The 23521-nt window shown below is 42.8% G+C and overlaps 1 protein-coding gene across 2 annotated transcripts in view; it reads right to left on the bottom strand.

Moving 5' to 3' along the window:
- Nucleotides 1-8056: 8056 nt before the first annotated feature.
- The window catches only part of DSTYK (dual serine/threonine and tyrosine protein kinase), a 52747-nt gene continuing 37282 nt past the window's right edge, over nt 8057-23521 (bottom strand). The window contains exons 4-13 of one of the 2 annotated variants that reach the window (XM_065878677.1): nt 19282-19514; nt 18579-18662; nt 17747-17923; nt 16993-17122; nt 16461-16617; nt 15897-16029; nt 13881-13994; nt 11434-11548; nt 8800-8934; nt 8057-8244 (exon numbers count right to left, since the gene is read on the bottom strand). In XM_065878677.1, the coding sequence (XP_065734749.1) occupies nt 8057-8244; nt 8800-8934; nt 11434-11548; nt 13881-13994; nt 15897-16029; nt 16461-16617; nt 16993-17122; nt 17747-17923; nt 18579-18662; nt 19282-19514 (1466 nt within the window). The remainder of the gene's footprint in view (nt 8245-8799; nt 8935-11433; nt 11549-13880; nt 13995-15896; nt 16030-16460; nt 16618-16992; nt 17123-17746; nt 17924-18578; nt 18663-19281; nt 19515-23521) is intronic. The other variant, XM_065878686.1, reaches the window with a different exon arrangement.

Below are 23521 nucleotides of genomic sequence, written 5' to 3'. Positions count from 1 at the left end.
TCCAATCTGTAAATCTCCTTCCACGACCTGGCCTCCCAGTAGTGCCAGAAGACTGGATATGGATGTCGAGCAGCCCAAGAGGTGAACTATAGTGGACATCTGTCAACCTGGAGCCTGTCCTGAATCTAGGTCCCTTTTCTAACTGTTCTTTACCTTTCAGGAATTACTTCTCCATTGAATGCGGTTTTAGTGAGCAGGCAAATCTAGGTGCTTGTCTCCCACCGTGGAATCTGGAGGGGAGAGAGCCTTCCAGTTCAGAACCAGTACAGGTAGGAGATAGGCCTGGGGCCCGTGCTGGGCCAGCTGAGAAAATCCTCCCTGGCTGTGGACGCATCAGGAGTGAAGATGGTTCTTCACAGCCACAATGAAGAAGAGTTGCTCTGGTTCCAACCCGCTGATTCTATCTATGAGCCTGAACTTATAGTTTCCTGTTGATTTTGTGAGCCCCTAATGTCTTTCCAATACATATTTCCTTTCTCCTAAATTAGCCACTTCATTCATTTTCTTAAATTACAAAAAAAGATAGATGTTCATAGCAGATGAACAACACAATAACAGAAAATCACTACACTAAAAGTTGGAAGTTCTCTCCCTAGGAAAACCACTGTTATCATTTTGATATATATTCTTACAGACTTTTTTCTATGCATATGGAGAGAGAGATGGACTAGATCTCCAGATAATTTGGTGTTATGGAAGAATGGAAGGGATTTTTACCCAAAAAGGGGTCATACTAAATATATTCTTTTTTTTTTTTTTGCAGTACGCGGGCCTCTCACTGTTGTGGCCTCTCCCGTTGCGAAGCACAGGCTCTGGACGCGCAGGCTCAGTGGCCATTGCTCACGGGCCCAGCCGCTCTGTGGCATGTGGTATCTTCCCAGACCGGGGCACAAACCCGTGTCCCCTTCATCGGCAGGCGGACTCTCAACCACTGCGCCACCAGGGAAGCCCACTAAATATATTCTTATATAAATTATTTTTTTACCTGATGATATAGTATAAACATCTTTCCTTGTCAGTACAGAGAAATCTACACCATTCCTTTCAGTGGCTGTATAGCATTCCATGGTATGAGCACCAGAATTTAATCTTCTCCTGTTGTCAGACATTAACACTGCCTCCAACTTTTTAGTATTACAAATAATAATGCAATAAACACCCTTGTACTTACATAGCTTTGCGCACATGTGCAAATATTTCTGTAGGTAGGGACTCCCTGGAAGTCATTTCTGGGGCAAAGGATATATACATTAACATTTTTTGTAATATTTACTGCCAAATTGCCCTTTTGCGGCTGTATCCACTCCCCGACAACATAGGTAGTGCTCATCCTCCACACTTATGAATAGGTTTTTCATATTTATTTTTAGTAATTTGATAGATGAAATATCATCTTGGTTTTCCCCGATTTTTAGTATAGATGAACACCTTTTATCAAATATTTATTAATCAGTTTGCCTTTAGATTTTTTTGATTGATTTCTTCATATTATTAGGAATATGAACTTTTATCAGTTATATATTGCAATTATTCTCTCGAAACTAGTGATTAGTCTTAATTTTGGTTTTGGTGTCTTTGGCTCTTACATATGTTCTTTATGTAATTTCTATCAATTTTTTTCCTTATGGCTTCTGGGTTCCTGATCATATTCAAGAAAGTTCTTCCTCAGAAATCTCTAGCATTCCTATACACTAATGATGAAAAATCGGAAAGTGAAATCAAGAAAACACTCCCATTTACCATTGCAACAAAAAGAATAAAATATTTAGGAATAAACCTACCTAAGGAGACAAAAGACCTGTATGCAGAAAATTATAAGACACTGCTGAAAGAAATCAAAGATGATACAAATAGATGGAGAGATATACCATGTTCTTGGATGGGAAGAATCAACATTGTGAAAATGACTATACTACCCAAAGCAATCTACAGATTCAATGCAATCCCTATCAAACTACCACTGGCATTTTTCACAGAACTAGAACAAAAAATTTCACAATTTGTATGGAAACACAAAAGACCCCGAATAGCCAAAGCAATCTTGAGAACGAAAAATGGAGCCGGAGGAATCAGGCTCCCTGACTTCAGACTATACTACAAAGCTACAGTAATCAAGACAGTATGGTACTGGCACAAAAACAGAAAGATAGATCAATGGAACAGGATAGAAAGCCCAGAGATAAACCCACACACATATGGTCACCTTATCTTTGATAAAGGAGGCAGGAATGTACAGTGGAGAAAGGACAGCCTCTTCAATAAGTGGTGCTGGGAAAACTGGACAGGTACATGTAAAAGTATGAGATTAGATCACTACCTAACACCATATACAAAAAAAAGTTCAAAATGGATTAAAGACCTAAATGTAAGGCCAGAAACTATCAAACTCTTAGAGGAAAACATAGAACACTCTATGACATAAATCACAGCAAGATCCTTTTTGACCCACCTCCTAGAGAAATGAAAATAAAAACAAAAATAAACAAATGGGACCTAATGAAACTTCAAAGCTTTTGCACAGCAAAGGAAACCATAAACAAGACCAAAAGACAGCCCTCAGAATGGGAGAAAATATTTGCAAATGAAGCAACTGACAAAGGATTAATTTCCAAAATTTACAAGCAGCTCATGCAGCTCAATAACAAAAAAAAAACAACCCAATCCAAAAATGGGCAGAAGACCTAAATAGACATTTCTCCAAAGAAGATATAGACTGCCAACAAACACATGAAAGAATGCTCAACATCATTAATCATTAGAGAAATGCAAATCAAAACTACAATGAGATATCATCTCACACCAGTCAGAATGGCCATCATCAAAAAATCTAGAAACAATAAATGCTGGAGAGGGTGTGGAGAAAAGGGAACACTCTTGAATTGCTGGTGGGAATGTGAATTGGTACAGCCACTATGGAGAACAGTATGGAGGTTCCTTAAAAAGCTACAAATAGAACTACCATATGACCCAGCAATCCCACTACTGGGCATATACCCTGAGAAAACCATAATTCAAAAATAGTCATGTACCAAAATGTTCATTGCAGCTCTAGTTACAATAGCCCGGAGAGGGAAACAACCTAAGTGTCCATCATTGGATGAATGGATAAAGAAGATGTGGCACATATATACAATGGAATATTACTCAGCCATAAAAAGAAACGAAATTGAGCTATTTGTAATGAGGTGGATGGACCTAGAGTCTGTCATACAGAGTGAAGTAAGTCAGAAAGAGAAAGACAAATACTGTATGCTAACACATATATATGGAATATAAGAAAAAAAAAATGTCATGGGCTTCCCTGGTGGCGCAGTGGTTGAGAGTCCGCCTGCCGATGCAGGGGACGCGGGTTCGTGCCCCGGTCCGGGAAGATCCCACACGCCCCGGAGCGGCTGGGCCCGTGAGCCATGGCCGCTGAGCCTGCACATCCGGAGCCTGTGCTCCCCAACGGGAGAGGCTACAACAGTGAGAGGCCCGCGTACCAAAAAAAAAAAAAATGTCACGAAGAACCTAGGGGTAAGACAGGAGTAAAGACACAGACCTACTAGAGAATCGACTTGAGGATATGGGGAGGGGGAAGGGTAAGCTGTGACAAAGTGAGAGAGTGGCATGGACATATATACACTACCAAATGTAAAATAGCTAGTGGGAAGCAGCCGTATCGCACAGCGAGATCAGCTCGGTGCTTTGTGACCACCTAGAGGGGTGGGACAGGGAGGGTGGGAGGGAGGGAGACGCAAGAGGGAAGAGATATGGGAACATATGTATATGTATAACTGATTCACTTTGTTATAAAGCAGAAACTAACACACTATTGTAAAGCAATTATACTCCAATAAAGATTAAAAAAAAAAAAAGTTCTTCCTGCCCCCCCAACTATAAGTGTACATAGTTACATACCTTTTCTCCTAGAGGCAGCACAGTGCAGTGGTCCTCTGTAGAAGCAGAGGTTCTGGTGCCGGACTCCTTAGTTTCACATCCCAGTTCTGGCACGTATCAGTTGCATGACCCTCAATCTCTCTATGCCTTAGTTTTCCATCGGTAAAATGGGGTTGTGGTGAGGATTAAGTTAGTGAGTACAGGTGAAGCATTTAGAATAGTGCCGAGCATATGGTAAATAATGTGTGTGCTATTATCTAGTTCCTTTACAGCCTTTTTTTCACATTTAGATCTTTGGTATACCTCTTTTTGCATGATGATTTGAGTCTATTTTTTTCTCAGATGGATAGCCAGTTCTGTTAAATAGTCGATTTTCCCACTGATGCTACCTGTAGAATATGCTAAGGAACAGGCTATCCCTAGAAGTGCCCTAAGAGGTCTCAACCAGTACATAGCCGCCTGTGATAACTACACTTGAAGCAGGCTATTCAATTAGCACTTTGTGGACTCCTTGGGGACCTGTTAAAGACAGAAATTCTGAAGTTGAATTTAATAATGTTCAGAAACTAGGCCTCTCCCCTCTGAGCCCCACCCAAACAGGGGTTTGGAAGGCCAGGAAGGCCACCCCAGTTGCTCTGCTTAAAGAACAAGGCCGCTGAGGACTGTGTTCTTGAAAAAGCATACCCAATCTAAAAACGTGTATACTTCTCCAAAATAATAATGATGAGGAAGAGAACTCAGTCATTCTGAACTTTATAGTAGGAGAATATACGGTATATGCATAAAGATGGGATATATTTAGCTGTGAAGGATGGCTGGAGTTAGTGGAGAGTTTCACAAGTGTAACAGGCTTATCTACGTTAGATGACTATTGGGTAGGGGAGGCTGAGAACCAGAGATTCAACCTTAGCTTTTTCTTTAAGACTTAATCACAAACACATCAACTGTTTAAGGTGTGCTGCCATCTCCTGGTCAAACTTGTGTTGCAGTCAGATCACAAGCAGTTACAGCAAAAAGTGAAGCAGCTTTGAGTATGATGTGATTTAATCCAAAACAAAACAAACACGCACACCCTCTGGGAGAAGGCATGCTGCGTGCTGACTGACAGTCCCTGGTGGCTACAGAGAGTGCTGCTGTGCTGGTAGAGGCCTATGATGGTGTCCATCAGGCACTGCCGAGCAAGCAAATCTGAAGAGCAGGCTGAGGCTAAAAAGAAAATTCAAATATTCCAAATGCAGATAGGCCCATATATGGATTCTATGCCCAGATTCTCTCACAGTATAATGAGGAGTAGATAGGCTTGTGCACAAGTTCAGAATGTTGCAAGTTCGTGCTGAAAAGAGGCTGGCGGAAAGGGTGTGAACCCAGGAGAGGCTCTGAAAAATAAATTGCTATCACTCCACTTTGCCCCCATCTTCACTCTCCTGCCTCCCATTCCCGGGCCTTACCCTCTGGTAGTGGTCATGTCAAGTGCCCAGAGACCGAGAGCAATCCATGGGGGAGAGTAACATGTTCCATCAATCTCCAAGGCAAACTAAAAGACCTCTAGGGTCCCAGTGGAAATGGAATGGAATAGAGAGCATTCTGCAGACACAGTGAGGTTAAGGGAAAACAGAAGCCAAACAGATATAAACCTAAAACGTTAACGTGATCTTTATTATAGAGCACATCTGGTGTTTGTGCGCCCCAGAAGTATACACAACACTCTATAAAACCAAACCCAGCCATTCAAAATTACACTAAATGAAGACAACCCATAGTTGCATCTCTTAAAAATATACACGATTAACACTGTCCCGCTGTAACAATATCATGGAAAGAGACAGGGAGCACAAGGAGGGAGAGAGGGTAAGAACTGAAGTTTGTGCCAAAGTAATTTTCTCTTGTTATTGCACTTTTATTCTACACACTTAGTATATTACACTTTTATTTAACACTGTAATAATAAACATTAGTCCTCTGAAACAAACAAAAACATGACATAAAGACAAAAGACAACAAGCTGTCCAGACCAATTTCCTTTCCAGCCCTCTGAGTAAGGTGTCCCCCCAGTGTCAGGTGTTCACACACAGTCTCTTCAGTCAGCTCTGTGGACTGGATGTTAACAAAGCAGATAAAGTTAAAAATAAAACCCTTTTCAGAACAGTAGTGTACTTAAAACCCCCCAAGGGAGTTTGCCATACAGGTTTCTCAAGTTGACTCCCTCCTAACCCACTTAAACATCACACTAGCCCTAACCCACCCCACCCCCATATTTAGAAGGATAAACCCTCTTTTTTTTTCTTTTAAAGAAAAAGTGGGTTATTTGATCCAGCAAATCCAAAAATCAAGCTTTGAAAACTCAAAGAAAGCAACTACTCTTTCGGCAATGGACTCTTCGAGGGCCATTTATTCCACTCTGATGCAGTATGAACTTAGGAGGTTCCCTGACTAGTCAGATGGAATAGCATGCATGCCTTCTCTCCAAAGCAAGGCCAGAGGAAGTCTGTTCCCCAAAGTGCTGTTACAATCACCAATCCCTTTTGGCTTCTCAGTGCTAAATACTAAGCCAAAAAATAAAGTGTCATTCAGTGCAGTTATCACTTTGCAGCCCTGCTACCCTAAACCACTTTGCTGATCAGGAAAAAACTTTGTCAACACCTCTTTGGCAGCTCAAGTGAAAATGCAAAAAAAAAACGCATTGGAGAGCTGACAGGTACTGCTTGAGAGTTCTACCAGTCCCCTGTTTCTATCCGTGGTAGTAATATATCCCTCCCTTCACTCTTTCCTTGAATTTTAGTGTTAAAAATTAGGAGAAGCTGCTGCCTAGGCTCTGTCCCCTTGAAACTGATGGAGTCACAAATGACTTCTTTGGTCTGGGAAGAACCAGCACAGTCCTCCTTCCCAGAGAAGTGAAAGGCTTTTGCTCCATCAATGAGTCACTCTGCAGAGGATCCAGGGAACTAGGGCATGCCTGTGGAAACCTCACCCCAACGTGCATTCCGCAACGCCCCCAGACTGACCTTGCCGCTGGCTCCCTAGGCACTAAGGCAGCTACTCTGGAGCCCCAGGCTCCACCGCGTCTTCTGATTGCTCTGCAGGAAGGTCCGTCACTCAATTCTGAAGCAACAGAAGCGACCAGACCTCAAGCACGTTAAAAATGGCCAGGTAATCATTTTCAGGCTGGGGTAAATTGCCCTAATTAAGTTGGTAAGAAGGATGGAACACAGTAAGGGTAACTCTTGCATCCCATCCTTCTTCCTCCCCCTGCCACAATCTCACCTCACCACGTGGGAGCACAGACAACCAAAGCTAGGAGGTAAAATCTTCAGGACTTTGGCCTTGTTGAGCCCTCTACAGCCCGAGTGCTGCCAGGCCTCTTTGAATATCTAGTGTCTTCCCAAGTAATATACAAATACAGTACATTTCATGGCATTGCATCACTTAAATAATGGATGCCAAGCAACAGAAGAACCCCAAATTAGCAGACACTGTTATTCAACAAAAGCAAAGTATACACACGTGTTATACATATGTATTCCTGTACTCAGCCTGCTGAGTGTTTAAATAACACTTCCAAATATCTACATGTGGACTCTGGCTGGCCTGCACCTTTTCTCAGAATACTTTTTAAAAAATGAACTGCAACCACTCATCTCCTTACTAAGCGTTAGCCCCTCCCTTGCTTCTCCCTACTCAGGCAAAATACGTGCGCAATCTGCTCGAAAACTGGTATCTGAGAGCAGCAGACTAAGCCACGGGGGATAAACTGAAAAGGGACTCTGGGTGGAGAAAAACCTAACCTCCCATGTGTAAACGGAGCTACGAACTAAGACTTCCAAAGAATGTTAGGAATGTGGGCTCCACTATGGGAGCACAGAGTCCTGATTATGGCTGGAGTTAAAAGACAGTCTGGAAAAGGGAACTAGGTAAGACTTTTCTTGAAATTTCATACAGAAGAGATTTATACTGACTTTTTGGCTAAAGAAACAGCTTGGGCATCAGTGAACTGCTGGATATGCTCACAGCCATCCAACTCTTCCCTATCCAGGAGTCATCTCTGCCTGGCAAGGTCTCAAGTTGCCCCGCAAGCATCAGTCCCCTTGGGAGCTCTCTGTAATGAATGTCAAATTCTTCCCATAGCCAAAAGGTGAGGGGAAGGAAAGAAAGAAAGAGCGAAAGAGAAAGGTCTCTGCTTTCAAGTAGAATCATCGAGGCCTCTGTTTGGCCTCTCAGAATGTGACTTGCATAGCCGGTCCATGATGCCCCGGAGCATGGGCTGGACAATGCCCAAGAGAGGTCTCTGCGAGGGGTCACCATCCCAGCAGGCTTCCATCAGCTGCCAGCACTCCTCGTCAAACACAGGGAGGCGTTCCGGACGGGCCCCTAGAGAGAGGAGCATGGAAATAAGACACGAGGCGGCGAGAAGGGAACCGACACAATGAAGAGGCTCTGTCCCCTTGAAACCGATGGAGTCACAAATGACTTCTTTGGTCTGGGAAGAACCAGCACAGTCCTCCTTCCCAGAGAAGTGGAAGGCTTTTGCTCCATCAGTGAGCCACTCTCTGCAGAGGATCCAGGGAACTAGGGCCCCAGTTGGGGCTCAGGATGCCACACAATGCAGTGAGCTTTGGCTTCAGCTGCAGATATCTAGGTTAGAACCTAACAGTAACTGTGATGAAAAACTGGAATACGCTGGCATGGGATGTTGAAGAATTAGAAATTTTAAAGATAAAAACCTGTCTGAGAGTTCAGAACCACGCTGCCTGGAAGCAGAGGTTTGACTTAAATGTCCTTTCTGGATTCCATGATGGTTTAAATGTGTATGCGGTCCTGCTGTGGAGTGGCCAGAGAGGAGGACAGGAGGCCGCTGCGGCAGTGCCTGGTCTCAGTCTGCTGTCTTCTGGGGAATCAGGGCAAAGCAAGGCTCGTGGTTCTTACCTCTCCGCACATTGTTCCAGAGATGGTCTTTGCTGGCACACCTCTCAAATGCCTCAGGGAGCTTGACAGAGCCTGAGCAGATATACCAGAAAAGAATGCCAAAAGCGTAGACATCCACAGAATTATCATACTTCCCTACAGCAAGAAAGGGTGACAAGTAGTGAGCCAGGGAGGGAATCAACAGCATCACCACTAACATGCATCTGCAGAGGCCTTTACACATGCTTTCCTAAAGCCTTTAATGCCCATCATCTCTTAGAACAACCCTGTTAGGCAGGACACATTTATAATGCCCATTTTATAGTACGAAAAACTATGGCACTGGGAGGGCTAAAGATTAAAAGAGCCAAGACTAGAGCTTGACAAAGGGGAAGGAAAATAGGCCTTTTATTTTATTTTAATTTATTTATTTTATATTTCACTGATAGTCATTATATTTTGTATTTGATTGTTGTTTGTGTGAAGTACTTTTTTTATTTTTAAAATAAATCAATTTATTTATTTATTCTTTCATTCATTCATTTTTGGCTGTGTCGGGTCTTGGCTGCTGCACACGGGTCCTCTCCAGTTGCAGCGAGCAGGGGCCACTCTTCGCTGCGGTGCACGGGCTTCTCATTGCAGGGGTTCCTCCTGTCACGGAGCACCGGCTCCAGGCACGCGGGCATCAGTAGCTGCAGCACTCGGGCTCAGTAGTTGTGGCTCACAGGCTCTAGAGCACAGGCTCAGTAGTTGTGGCTCACGGGCTTAGTTGCTCTGCGGCATGTGGGATCTTCCCGGACCAGGGACTGAACCCGTGTCCCCTGCATTGGCAGGCGGATTCTTAACCACTGTGCCACCAGGGAAGTCCGGGCCTTCATTTTAATGGGACAATCAAAAAGATTAATCCTGAAGTCATGTTAGGGAAATAAAGTTGGGAAATACAGGTGGGTAGATAGGTTGCAACCATAACATAAAGATTTTTAAAGTCGGACAGAAGAGTCTGGATTTGATGGGCAGCAGGAGTCATTTATCCTTTTTTTTTTTTTTTTTCATTTATCCTTTAGAGCAGGAGGTGACATGAAGAAAATATTTTAGAAAGATTATTTTTACAGCAGTAGGATGAACTGCAGTAGAAATAATCAAATGAATTTAAATATGAAGTAGCCAAGATAAAATAATAAAAGTGGGAATAGAAATTTTTTTAAAAGTCAAGGAAAGAAAAATGATGACTGTCTATTTCTTTTCAATGTGCGTAGGACTACAGCTATCCAACTAACTCCTAATCCTTATATGTATCCCTCAGTGAAGGGTTGGGGGAAGACTTGTGGCTAATGAGAGAAATCCAAATATTATAAATTACTAATTTTAAGTCTTACCAATACTAACAAGTGACCTGCCATTCCCTTTCCACCTTCCCTGGCGATGACCCAACAACCTTCCTCATCCATTCAGGCTCAAAACCTTGGAGTCATCTTTTAGTCATTCATTTCTGTTCATCACCCGTATCAAGTTAATTACAAAATCTTGCCCATCCTTCCTCTGAATTGATCTCAAATCTGTAACATTTTTTGTTTCAGCACTACTACCAACTTAATCCTAGGTCTGGTCTCCACTACTGGTCTCCCTACGTGGCTCTTGCCACTCAATCTGCCTTACCTACTGCTACTAAACATTTCCATGAACATCTCTTTTCATCCCTCACCTGTTCAAAAGCCCAAGAGCTCCTTACTTCTTTCACATCAAGCCTTCACTCCACTGCATAAATTTCAAGCTCAAATATATCTTACGTCCAACTTGTTTGCTATTACTTCCCGAACTGATTTCTTTCCTGTCATGCTTATTTCTAATCGGCAATTTTGCTCCTATTTCCTCTCCCCCAGCCTCCAGAATTTTCTCTCCTACCTAACATGGTTGGACTCTAGAGACAGAAAGACCTAAATTCCAACCCCAGCCTCATTATTTCTAGCTCAGTGTTTTGGGGTGGGTTTCTTCATCAATCTGGCCTCAACTTAATCCATGACATGGACATAAAAATGCATCAATATCACCACAGAATTGGCATGAGGATTAAATGGAACAAAATATATGATATAACATACCCACAGTGCCTAGCTCAAAGAATATATTAATAAGTATATTGACTTCCCTTCCCACCTACCAAATTTTCCAGATCTCATTCAGTTTCTATCCAGAATTTCACCTCTACCACAAAACCATCTAACATTTCTTCTCTGAACACCAACATTATGTAGCACTTAGTCACATGTTGTCTTATACTGCTTCTTAATTATTTTACCTCTCAATATATCTCTGTCAACTGTAAGTTCTTTAATGATAGAGGACAACTCTTATTATACAGGAGTTATTCAATCAATACTTTAGGATTAAATAATTGGTTGACTATGGCAATGATGGCACTAATAGCCCAGAGAGACATCCAAAACAACAGTTGGTGACTCCCACTTACACTTTTCTTTCTTGCCCCTTTACCTCTTCACTTGTCCCCCTACTTTTCTTAGGTTTCCCCTGTGCTGGTTTCTCCCCTGCCTGTACCAGAACTGCCAGCAGTACTTGTGGATACTACTTAGCCCAAAGGGTAGCACTTGGTTAAAACACGGAGCCCTGCCCAAACCCACTCCCTGCCCTCCAGCTTACCTGTGAAAAGTTCAGGGGCCATATGAATTGGTGTCCCCACAATGCTGCCTGACATCATGGCCTCTGGCTTGCAGAATCCTAAGTCAGTGATCTTGGCACGGTTCTGCTTGTCCAACTGCCAACAAAGCAGGGTGAGAGTCATCCTATGCCTAGTCCTGCACGTAGCGCTCAGCTGCATACCCAAGCTCAAAAGTAGGCATCTACCTCACAGCAGTACTTAATCAACTCTGCCTCTATTCTCCCTGTCTCTAGATTCACTCCCATTACTGTCTTCTCCCCGTACTGTAAACAACCTGATGGCAAGGACTGCCTTTTTCATCTTTGTACCCCCAGCACTTAGCATAGTGCCTAGCACATATCAGGAGCTTAGCAAATCTTGGAAGAATGAATAAATGAAGGGCACTGAGGAAAGTATTATTAGTTCCTGATTATTCTCCTCTGACCTCCAGAACCCAGGGCAGGAAGTTGCTAAATAAGAAGGTTGAGGTCCTCTAGTCAGCTGAGGAGGGTTTTTTAATTCCCTCTAGTTTCCTTTCCTGAGGTCCAAGACAATAAATCTGTCCCAGGTGAATGGATAAAGAAGATGTATATATATATATATATATATATATATATATATATATATATATGTATATGTATATATCTATACAATGGAATACTACTCAGCCATAAAAAAGAATGAAATAGTACAGTAACATGGATGGAACTAGAGATTATCAAAAGAAGTGAAGTGAGTCAGACAGAAAAAGACAAATATGTGGTATCAATTCTATGTGGAATCTAAAATATGACACAAATGAACTTATTTACAAAACAGAAGCAGACTCACAGATACAGAAAACAAACTTATGGTTACCAAAGGGGAAAGGGGGTAGGGGAGGGACAAATTAGGAGTTTGGGATTAGCATATACCAACTTCTATATATAAAACAGATAAACAACAAGATCCTATTGTATAACACGGGGAACTACATTCAATATCTTGTAATAACATAAAATGGAAAAGAATATGAAAAGGAATATATATGTAGAACTGAATCATTTTGCTGTACACCAGAAACTAACATATTATAAATCAACTATACTTCAATAAAAATAAAAATTAAAAAAAAAATCTGTCTCATTTGGCTATTGACAAGCCTCTTAGGTTTCAGCCTAGAATTTTAGGAAGATACTTCCCTCCCCCCAAAACTGCTATCATCTTTATATATCATTTTTAAAAATAAATTTATTTATTTATTTATTTTTTGGCTGTGTTGGGTCTTCATTGCTGCAAGCGGGCTTTCTCTAGTTGCGGCGAGCGGGGGCTACTCTTCGTTATGGTGCGTGGGCTTCTCATTGTGGTGGCTTCTCTTGTTTCGGGGCACGGGCTCTAGGCGCGTGGACTTCAGTAGTTGTGGCACGTGGGCTCAGTAGTTGTGGCTCACAGGCTTAGTTGCTCCATGGCATGTGGGATCTTCCCAGACCAGGGCTCGAACCTGTGTCCCCTGCATTGGCAGGCGGATTCTCAACCACTGCGCCACCAGGGAAGCCCTCTTTATATATCATTTAAGTGTTGCCAGAGACACTTCAGTGATAATCCAATATATTTTCAAAAGGAGTATGTCAAAAGATTCTTTATAACTTAGATAACAGGACTGGTAGGTTCATGACTATCTTACCTTTTAAGGTGTATTTACCCATCTCAGTCCTCATCCAGCACCTCAAACCCTAAGCAATAACAAGACCTGGAATCCTCAAAAATATCAATGTCACAAAAGCAAAAAAAAGGCAGGACTATTCTAGACTAAGAGGCTAAAGAAACATGACAAAATGCACTGTATGATCCTTGGATTGGATCTTGGGCCAAACAAACAAACAGACCATATTTGGGATAGTTGAACGTATTTGGGACAACTGGAAAATGTTAATATAGACTGTATTAACTAATAATATTGTATCAATTTAAACTTCTTGGGTGTGAATAATGGCATTTTAATTAAGTGGAAGAATGTCCTTTTCCTTAGAAGATACAAGCTGAAGTATATAGGAGTAAAGTTTTATCTGCAAGTTACTCTCATATAGTTCAGTAAAAAATGTGTGTGTGTGTGTGTGTGTGTGTGTGTGTGTGAAGAAAGAGAGAGAGAGAAACAAAGAGAGACTACAATAGGAAAGAGTATATGAATCTGGGTGAACAGTATGTGGGTCTTCATTGTACCACTCTTTTAGCTTTTCTGTGAGTTTAAATTTTCTCAACAGTGTTGGGAGAAAAAGTCTTAAGCAATATAAGCTAGGCCTATGATGCAAGTCCTCCCTAAGCTTCAAGTCCAAGATGCCATCCATCCACTCTGCTGTTAACTGGCCACAGTCCTTTCCTGTGACCGAATTTACATGCATGTGTACCTCCCTCCAAAGGTCACTTACACATAGAGACAGGGAGTTATCTTGGGGAAACAGCTCTTACTTACCAACACATTTTTCAGTTTGATATCACGGTGGACAAGTCCCTGGCTGTGCAGGAAGCGGATTCCTTCCACCACATCTAGGGCTATCTGCAAACGGGTCTCCAGGGTCAGCCCAGCCTTGGGGAGACAAAAGGGTTTACCTGTCACTAAGAAGACAACTCCTCAATCCAACTTGCTTATACCAACGAAGAGTTCCTTCTGTGAGATACTGAAAGACTGACCACACTAGGGTACACAAGGACAGAAAAGTGGATGAGAATAAGGGAAGAAGAAGGCAGTCAGGAGAGGGAAATAAAGGAAAAGCAAGGAAGGGCAAGCCATAAAGGCCAGGTCAGATCCCTTGGAGGCAGCACTTAGGCCAGCCGGATGATCCCCAAATGTGACTAGGAGAGCCACAACCAAACGCCTGAAGGCATGAGTGTATCTCTAACCCTGAACAAACTTAGAACTGCCGTAGAGGCTCAAAGTGAGTATTTCTAGGACTCTCAGGCAGATTTACTTCCATTGCTTTGTAGGACTGGTTAGCCTTTGGTTTTATGGATTCAAATACCAAAGTCACCCATCTTACTTCTACCAAGCCTCCAATTTAGGGTCTCTTGAATTCTGGAGAATGTTATATCACTCATCCAAAAGCCCATATATGGTTCTCTAACCCACTTACGGAAGAGCATCACATGGTGCTTAGCTTAACTGCCCTGAAATGAAGAAGGAAAGCCACTTGCAGAGTCATTTTATTCACCATATTGATTTCTCATGGCTCCTGCAAGCATTTCTGAGGATTCTTCTGTCTTATTCCATATAAACTGGTACAAGAGGCACCTGTGAGAAGGGACCTACCAGATACTCTGGGGTTAGCTTTTCCAGCTCCAATGTAGAGGACAAACAAAAGAAACCTCTCTATTTCCCTGCTGGTGGCTGTTTTAGATGAGGGGAACTCAACATCCAACTGAGGGTATTTCACCGTCATTCAAAATCTTCCACTTCTCACTGTCTACGGCAGAATTTGAATGCTATGGAACTTTTAACGTTTTTGGTCTTCTATAATTTGTTCCCAACATTTCTTTGCATATTATCTCCCCTCTATTCCCCAAATGAACCAGCTCCTCCAACACAGTCAGTGTCCTTCAAATGTTCTGGGCACTAAGCTATTCCTTCCCCCGGTATGACCTCTTCTTTCCATCTGCCCAACTTTTACCCATCAGGGTTCATTTATCCAACTCAAATGCCACCTGTTCATGAAATATTCACTGACTACAATTATTTTATTTTAAAAAATTTTTTTTGAATTTATTTTTGGCTGTGTTGGGTCTTCATTGCTACGTGCGGGCTTTCTCTAGTTGTGGTGAGCAGGGGCTACTCTTCATTGTGGTGCGCGGGCTTCTCATCGCGCTGGCTTCTCCTGTTGCAGAGCGCGGGCTCTAGGCACGCGGGCTTCAGTAGTTGCAGCACACGGGCTCAGTGGTTGTGGCGTGGGGGTTAGTTGCTCCGCGGAATGTGGGATCTTCCCAGACTAGGGATCAAATCCGTGTCCCCTGCACTGACAGGCGGATTCTTAACCATTGCACCACCAGGGAAGTCCCTACAATTCTTTTAAAAGCCCCTGGCCAATTATACTTTTTCACATCCCCTTATGTTGCTTAATACAGGGCCTTGTACAAAGTAGTCACTAATAAATATTTGTTGACAATAAAAACTAGCTTAATTCACTGAGGACGAAAAAAGAGAAAGAATAGCAGAGTTATAGAAAGCTTTTCTGCTCTTCTGTGTAGTCTAGATTTTTACACTACCACGAGAGGTAAAAGTGGTGAACTGCAGTATTCTGGATATAAACTTGGCAAAAAAACATGTTCTGAGACATTTTTAAGGTTTTTTGGAAATGAAGGTAATAAAGCTTGATTACTCCAACATTGTCTTATGAGAGCTAGAGGCTCTGAATAAAGAAGAAAGGAGGAAAGGCCAGAAAGGAACCTGTGGATCTGGCTGCCAGCTGGACCTCACTCCCTCCTTGCCCTGCCTCACCTTCAGCCCACTGTAGAGGTCCCGGTGCAGCCGCTCCATAATGAGCAGCACAGCGATGCTGGAGCCACCACCATAGTTGTAGTCGATGACGGAACCGTGCAGATCCACCAATCGCTCATGCTTCGGCAGAGACCTGGTGAGGAGCGGAAAGGTCTGGGCTAGAGCTAACCTTGCGTAGCATGTCACTACGGTGGAAGAAATAACCCTGAGACCGTGCATAGTCCAGGCCCAGAGGTAATAGCCCTCAGTACAGCGAGAGGGCAAAGAGAATGGCCTCTCTAACGAGGACAGAGAATTATGGAATCTAAAAACTGACAGGCCTTAAGGACTAAAGAAGAAAGTCAAATGGAAGGATGGGTCTGAGAAATTAGGATGGTGGGGAAAGGGCAGGTAGAGGCAGGAAAGGCCTTGAAGAGAGCACATTTCTGGGCCAGACACTGGAATACTGGTCTACAACATTTTGAGACATAGGTTTACTATAGCTCTTGGTACAAAATTTATACCAGGCTTCTAAGCTTCTTCTCTGGATCGTTCCCCACGAAGATGAATGAGACCAGAACCCACCTCATGTAGTGGAACTCCAAAGCTAGGTCATTCCAGTGCTTCTCGTCTGGAGGGACAACTGACTTGAGGGCACAAGGGAAGTGTCCCCCCCAGTTGTCACACAGGTACACCACACCATACTGGCCCCGGCCCAGTTCCTGTCCCAGTTTAGGTTTACCTATAAGGTACAGAGACAGAGGTAAGGCAGGAAGGATGGGAACTTGCTGGGCAACCTCCCTAAGATTCTTAGACGTGGACCTGCCTAGAAGCAGGAAGTCATAATTATGCCAGGGGAAGAAATTTGGATGTTTTCTAAACCAGTAGTAACCTAACTGGTTTAATTTGAATAAACTTTGGTTGTGTTATTTGAACTATATAAATAGCAGGACCAAACAGACTTCATCAGAAATTCAAAAATACATCAATGGGCGTTTAGGCAGCCTCACAGGGAAGCAGCTTTAGACACTGGGGTTCTCCAGGGTTGGACATGAGGATGTCAGGTATCCAGAACCTTCCTCCTCCAATTTACTAGGGAAAAAATATAAGGACTCACGATGCAGCAAGACATCCTGTAAAGAACGGCTTTCCAGCGAAAGGCGGGCCAGGCGGGGAGCATGATCTTTCCGAACCTTCAGCCATAGATCTTCAGTTTTCTCCAACCGGCCTGAGTGGCCAGCTTCCAGCTGGGAAGGAAAAAGAAGAAAGAAATATGACTTATCAGGTCCTCAGCTTTGGCTTCCTCACCTATTATATGGGGATAAGAATATCTACCTCATGAGGATACCTGTGAGAATTAAATAAGGTATATGTAACATAGCTCAGAGATTGGCGGACCGTGAGCATTCATTAAGTAATACTTTTTCTTCCTGGATGCATAATCACATCTACCCACCCTCCCCTCCACACACATGTACACATGCACACGCGCACACCCCAAAGGGATAAGCAGATGTCACATAACTGCAAACTACTATGGAAGTTGGAATGGCATCCCTTTCTGTCACTCATCCCTAAAATACTATATAAACTCATATAAAATTCCTACCTCTCGATTTTCATTCCTCACTCAGTGAAGTGGGGAGACATTAATTGAGTTCCCTCCATTCTCTCTAGAGTTACAGAAATATCCACATGAAAAAGTTACTGATGAAACAGCCTGTAACTTAGTATTATCCTTTAACAGAATAGAAAGGAAATATACCGATGACTTTTTAAAAATTATGTAGACAGCAGGAGACGAAACATTCCACAGTGGATGAGGTGCCCCTCCGATTGATCCAGCTGTACGTCCTCTCCTATATACCCACCTGCCGCAAGGAGGCTGCAAAGGCCTCATGGGAGCTGTTGAGCCGAGTCCGGAATTGGCTGCAAATGCTCTTGGCCAGCTTGGAGGCACTGAGGCTCTCGATGGCTTCCTGGGCCACCTTTCTCTTCCACTCTAGTGTGATGGCAGGTGGGCTCACCCATGTGATGCGCTGGATGATCTGTCAGGATGAGGACAGTGAGAACACTGAGGGATGGGAGACAGGGACCACTAGGAAGAACCAACACCCCTCCCTCTCTGGGTTACCTACTCGTTAGGCCAGGATCTTAAGATAAGAGCTGTATGAAGTCCAGCACTCCTCTCCGATTCCATCTACCTCAAAATCGGGGCTCAGCCCAACGGAAAGCATCAAAGAACACTAGGCCTAGTCTGCGTGCTCACAAATCAATACATTACACTCAATACTGGGGGTGCCTGATAAATCCCTTTCTAAACACAGCAAGTAACTCTACGGAAGAGTCAGATGGAACATCAGAAAGGAAACCGTACTCATGGCCTCTGGCAACAAAGGTTCTGAGAAAACACTTAGGTTGGGAAAAAGAAATATGAAGCTAGTGAAGCAGGGTTTTATGGCTCCATAAAATATCATTTAGACACATCACTTTTAAGAGTTAAAGGGGGCACTGTCAATAATTATTTCAGAACAGGCATAAACCAGGATTCTCCCAGGCAGGCAAACCACGACAAATGGCCACCTGCCCTGACAGACATCAGTTTGTTTAGGACAGACACCCTAGACATCAGTTTCTGTTGGAGCGACCAGACTCACCTAAGCCAACTAGGGGCTGAAAAACACTTCCCTAAACAACCTCTACCTGTTTGATTTGCTCCCACAGCATCCTTGTAACTGAGGACCCTGAGTGAAATGTGACTTCAACATGATAGGCAGCATTTAAGATCTGAAAGAGAGTACACAAACGAAAGTCAATATTCCCTGAGTAGAGTGGCTAATTAAAAATGCAATAAATGGGGCTTCCCTGGTGGCGCAGTGGTTGGGAGTCCGCCTGCCGATGCGGGGGACACAGGTTCGTGCCCCGGTCCGGGAGGATCCCACGTGCCGTGGAGCAGCTAGGCCCGTGAGCCATGGCCGCTGAGCCTGCACGTCCGGAGCCTGTGCTCCGCAACGGGAGAGGCCACAGCAGTGAGAGGCCCGCATACCACAAAAAAAAAAAAAAAAGCAATAAATGATATTTATTTCAAGAACATGGTGCAGTTTCAAGGTTCCCAAATCTACCCCTCAGTGTATGTGCAGAGTCAATGCAGGCTGATCATCTATCTGGTGACTATTTGGGCTCCTTTACTTCATATTCATCTTCTTGCTCATTGACTTAACTGCAATTTGACAGTTCACAAGCACCTCCCACGGACAGTGGTCATGAGATAGGAAAAGAAAATAGAATTCAAACTGGACTGGCAAAAAATTGAAAGGGAAATTCTTGACTAACTTGAAGCTGGGTTCGTGGGTGGATTCTGTTTCATGTGTTATCTGTGACACGCTCTTAACTACCCTTTGAGTACCTGTTTGAGATAATTACTGGTGATGTGAACCGAGACATCCTGAGACTTCTCCAGGCTCTGCAGACACCGTTCCAGCGTTCCGACGAAGCTCTCACGTAGGTAATCCACAGAGCTGATCAGCTTGTTAGCCACTGCTTGATTAAGCCGGGAGATGATGAGTTCCTGGATCTGTCGGATGCAGCATTTGATCTCTCTGGTGCCCACTGGTTCTCCATTCTCAGGGACAATGACATCTATGGAGGCAGAGCAAAAAGCTAGTTGACTGTGAGGGGAAGGGGCAGGCACACTGAATAAAGGCAGCTCCCAAGTCAGACCCAAGGAGCTACCACGAACAACAGCTACTAAACGCATATGGTTGAAAAACTGACTCTCAGTATGACCATGGGCCATGCAATCCTCAACTACTTAAGGCATCTAAGAATTGTGAGAAGGAGCAACTGTGTACAGAATGAACCTATTGATTTTGTCAGCTCTTATATCACATTTATAGAAGAGGAGAAAAAACATTTATTGACTGCAGACTATTTGAAATGCACAGTAAGTGTTTTTCATATGTAATCTAATTTAATCCCAACAACAACACTGTCAGGGGTATATTACTGGTTATATTTTATATGTCAGGAAAAAGCCTCAAAGAGAGAATAAAGTGGGCACTGGGAAGGGATGGTACAGTTAGGAAGTAATATAGCTAGCATTTGAACCTAAAGCTCATGGATTCCAAAGCCTCTTATCTTTGCAATAATTCACACTTCCTAGCATATTAATGAGAAAAATCCAAGAGCCAAGAATTCAATTTTAATCAACTACTAGAGAAATGAAAAGTAAAACTGGAATGTTGTCCCCACTATGCTACTAGCTCTCAGGATTAGAAAAGTCTGTTTTGCAAACCAGAGGACAGAAGAACTTAGAGAAGACAAATCACCTATAAAAATTCCACTCCTAAAAAGGCCCTCTCTAATGTTAGAAACTTATATTGGTACCACCTCTTTGGAAGAAATCTGGCAATATCTATCAAAAATGTAAGCTAACCAACCAATAAACAAAAGAAATCTATACACCCTTTGACCCAACTACTGTTTCTGCTTCTAGGCATTATTTTTCTAGAAATATACCCTTACAAGTCTCAAATACATGCATGCACAATGACGATCAATGCCGTATACTCTGAGAGAGAAAGAGAGAAAGACAAGAAAGGAAAGGAAAGAAAGAAAGAAAGGGAGGAAAGAAGAGAAAGAAGGAAGGAAGGAAGAGAAGGAGGGAGGGAGGGAGGAAAGGAAGGGAGGAAGGAAAGGAAGGAAGGAAGGAAGAAAGGGGCTTCCCTGGTGGCGCAGTGGATAAGAATCCGCCTGCCAATGCAGGGGACCCAGGTTCGAGCCCTGGCCCGGGACAATCCCACATGGCTGTGGAACAGCTGGGCCTGTGAGCCACAACTATTGAGCCTGCACTCTGGAGCCCACGAGCCACAACTACTGAGCCCCTGTGCTACAACTGCTGAGGTCTGTGCACCTGGAGCCCATGCTCCGCCACAGGAGAGGCCACCACAATGAGAGGCCCGTGCACCACAACGAAGAGTGGACCCCGCTCGCCGCAACTAGAGAGAGCCTGCACGCAGCAACAAAGACCCAATGCAGCCAAAAATAAATAAATAAAATAAATAAATTTATTAAAAAAAGAAAAGAAAGCAAGAAACAGCCTACATATCCAGCGGTAGGGGAACAGTTAAATAAATTAAGGTATATCCATTAGAAGAAGACAAATTTCTCTGCACATTTATGGAAAGATCTCTAAGATATGGGGTAAGTGAAAAAGCAAGGGCAGAAGAACATATAGAGGAAAACTAGATGACTAGGAGACAGTATCTTTTTATCTTTGAGTAAAGTACCATGTTTTTAGGTACTATCTTTTCAAAAAATAAATAATTTATAAAGTATGTATGTCATGATACCTAGTGTGCATGCATTACCTTTATTTTAAAACAAACAAAAATCAGTAATAAAAATCTGGCTCCATAGGATATGTGGCAGCTCTCTTCTAAATCTACTTGTCATCGCCTCAAGGATACCCAGAATGTATTAGAACAAGGTAAGCAGCAGCACGTAAGTCCTGTCTAAGATGTAGCCAACTAGGTAAGTAGAATCACAAGTCCACGATGTAGTTAACAGAGCCAGACATTTGACGTACTTGTTCCCAGTTACTCCACATCTGAGCTAACCACTGTGCCCCAGGTACCAAACATGATATACCTGGTACGTGATAGACAATCAAATGTTTTCACTGACTGCTCAAACTACCTGCCCTGACAACCCTTTATCATGTCTACTCTGATGCTGGCATTGATGCTCCAGTGTCTTTTATTCAGGCACTGAATTAAATTAAACGTTCAGAAGATTTCCTAGGATTTCCACGGCAAGTGAGCACTTCTCAGCAACTCCTCCCTACAATGGGAATTCGCCAAAGAGGTATCTTTGTTCATCTTTAGAAAGACCTATAAGAAATCAAGCATGCTATGCTTGCTAAAGTATATTTCCTTTGTATCTGTAAGTGTGACAAACATATACCATCACTCACACACTCATTCATTCTCCAAAGATATACTATACACAGACTCTGTTGTTTGCTGCAAGGGATACAGTGATGAATAAAGACCCAGATCCTGTTCTTCATTTCTAGGATTTTAGAAGATAGAGGAACATAAACAACTATAATAATAAGATAAAAAGTGAAATATACCAGAAATTTCAGTTCCAGATGAAATTCTATGGGAGTTCAGATGAACTGCAATCATTATTAGCTAAGAAAATTAAAGACAACTTCATGAAAAATGTTATTTGGAAGAGGCCTTGAAGGGTAGGTAGGATTTGAAAATTCACAAATAAAAGAGATTCAGGTTTAGGGCAGGGCATAAGCAAAAAATAAAATAAAATAAAACAAAGGAAGCATACAGAGGACAGGAAGCAGTTGAAACCAACCAAAAAAGAAATTACAGGAAGGTGCATAGTGGGAAATAAGACTGAGAAAGTTGGAAAGGGTTAGGCTTTGGAAGATCTTGAATACTAGGCTAAAGGAGTCTTAACTCAGTCTGTAGAAATAGAGCCAATAAAGATGAACTGGGGAAAGGAGAGAAAGATGTCAGTGAGATGAGTCAGGTAACAATAGTTCAGTTAGACTAAAGAGGAAGGAATAGAGAAGCAAAGGTATATATGAAATAGGGAAGAAGACTCAGCAGGACTTGGCGACTGACTGGATACGGGGACAAGAGAAAGAAAACAGTTAAAGACCATGCTGAGGTTTTTGTTTAAGACTTTTTATTTAAAAAATTTTTTTTGTTTTTATTTTTTTTATTTGGCCGAGCCGCGCAGCACGTGGGATCTTAGCTCCCTGACCAGGGATCAAACCCGTGCCCCCTGCATTGGAAGTGCAGAGTCTTAACCACTGGACCGCCAGGGAAGTCCCCATGCTGAGGTTTTGAAGCTGGTTCCCAGGAAGATGGTAGCATCGGTCACTGGGAACAGATTAAGAAGCAGTAAAGCATGGAAATTAAAGAGTATGGGCTCAGGAATCAGACTGTCTAGATTCAAATTCTGCCTCTACTGTTAAGCAGCTGTGTGACCTTGAGCAAAGTACTTAACCTGTCTAAGCCTGAGTTTCCTCATCTAGAAAATGGCAATAAGCAGAATCCACCTAGGGAGCTTGTTTTAGAAAAAAACAAAGACAAAAAACTGCTGCTAGGTCCCATGTCAGAAATGCTGATTAGCAGGTCTGGAGTGGTCTTTAATGGTCTCAAGCATCTACATTTTCAAAGAGCCTCCCAGGTTATTTGGATGCATAGCCATGACTGAGAACCTAAAGGGTAACTTGCAAACCACGTACTTTAATTAATAGGTAGTAGAGCTAATGTTCATGCAGAAGTCAGTATACAAAGTCAGTAGCATCTAAACCTCAGACACCAAAAGACCAGACTAAGCATTTGGCCCAGTTTTGTTAACAGTCATTCATGAAGAATGGGAACGCCAGAAAAGCTAAAACCGTTACTCTGGGAAATCCTTCTGAGTTAGGTCTCAGGAGCAGCCTGAAAAGAAAATGAGACCATGACACACAAAAAAGAACCGACAAAGAAGCATGGGCCATGCCAAAGGAGCCAGGGTTGAAGCATGACTTAGTGACATTCTTCAAGCAGCTCTTCTCCAGTTTTATCAAGTCCAAGGGGATACAGATATAAACGGGAGACTAAAGAGCACTA

This window comes from Phocoena phocoena, chromosome 1 (genome assembly GCF_963924675.1).
Source record: "Phocoena phocoena chromosome 1, mPhoPho1.1, whole genome shotgun sequence".
NCBI lineage: Eukaryota > Metazoa > Chordata > Mammalia > Artiodactyla > Phocoenidae > Phocoena > Phocoena phocoena.
The sequence above is the reverse complement of the archived record's forward strand: the minus strand, read 5'-3'. Positions and strand labels throughout refer to the sequence as shown.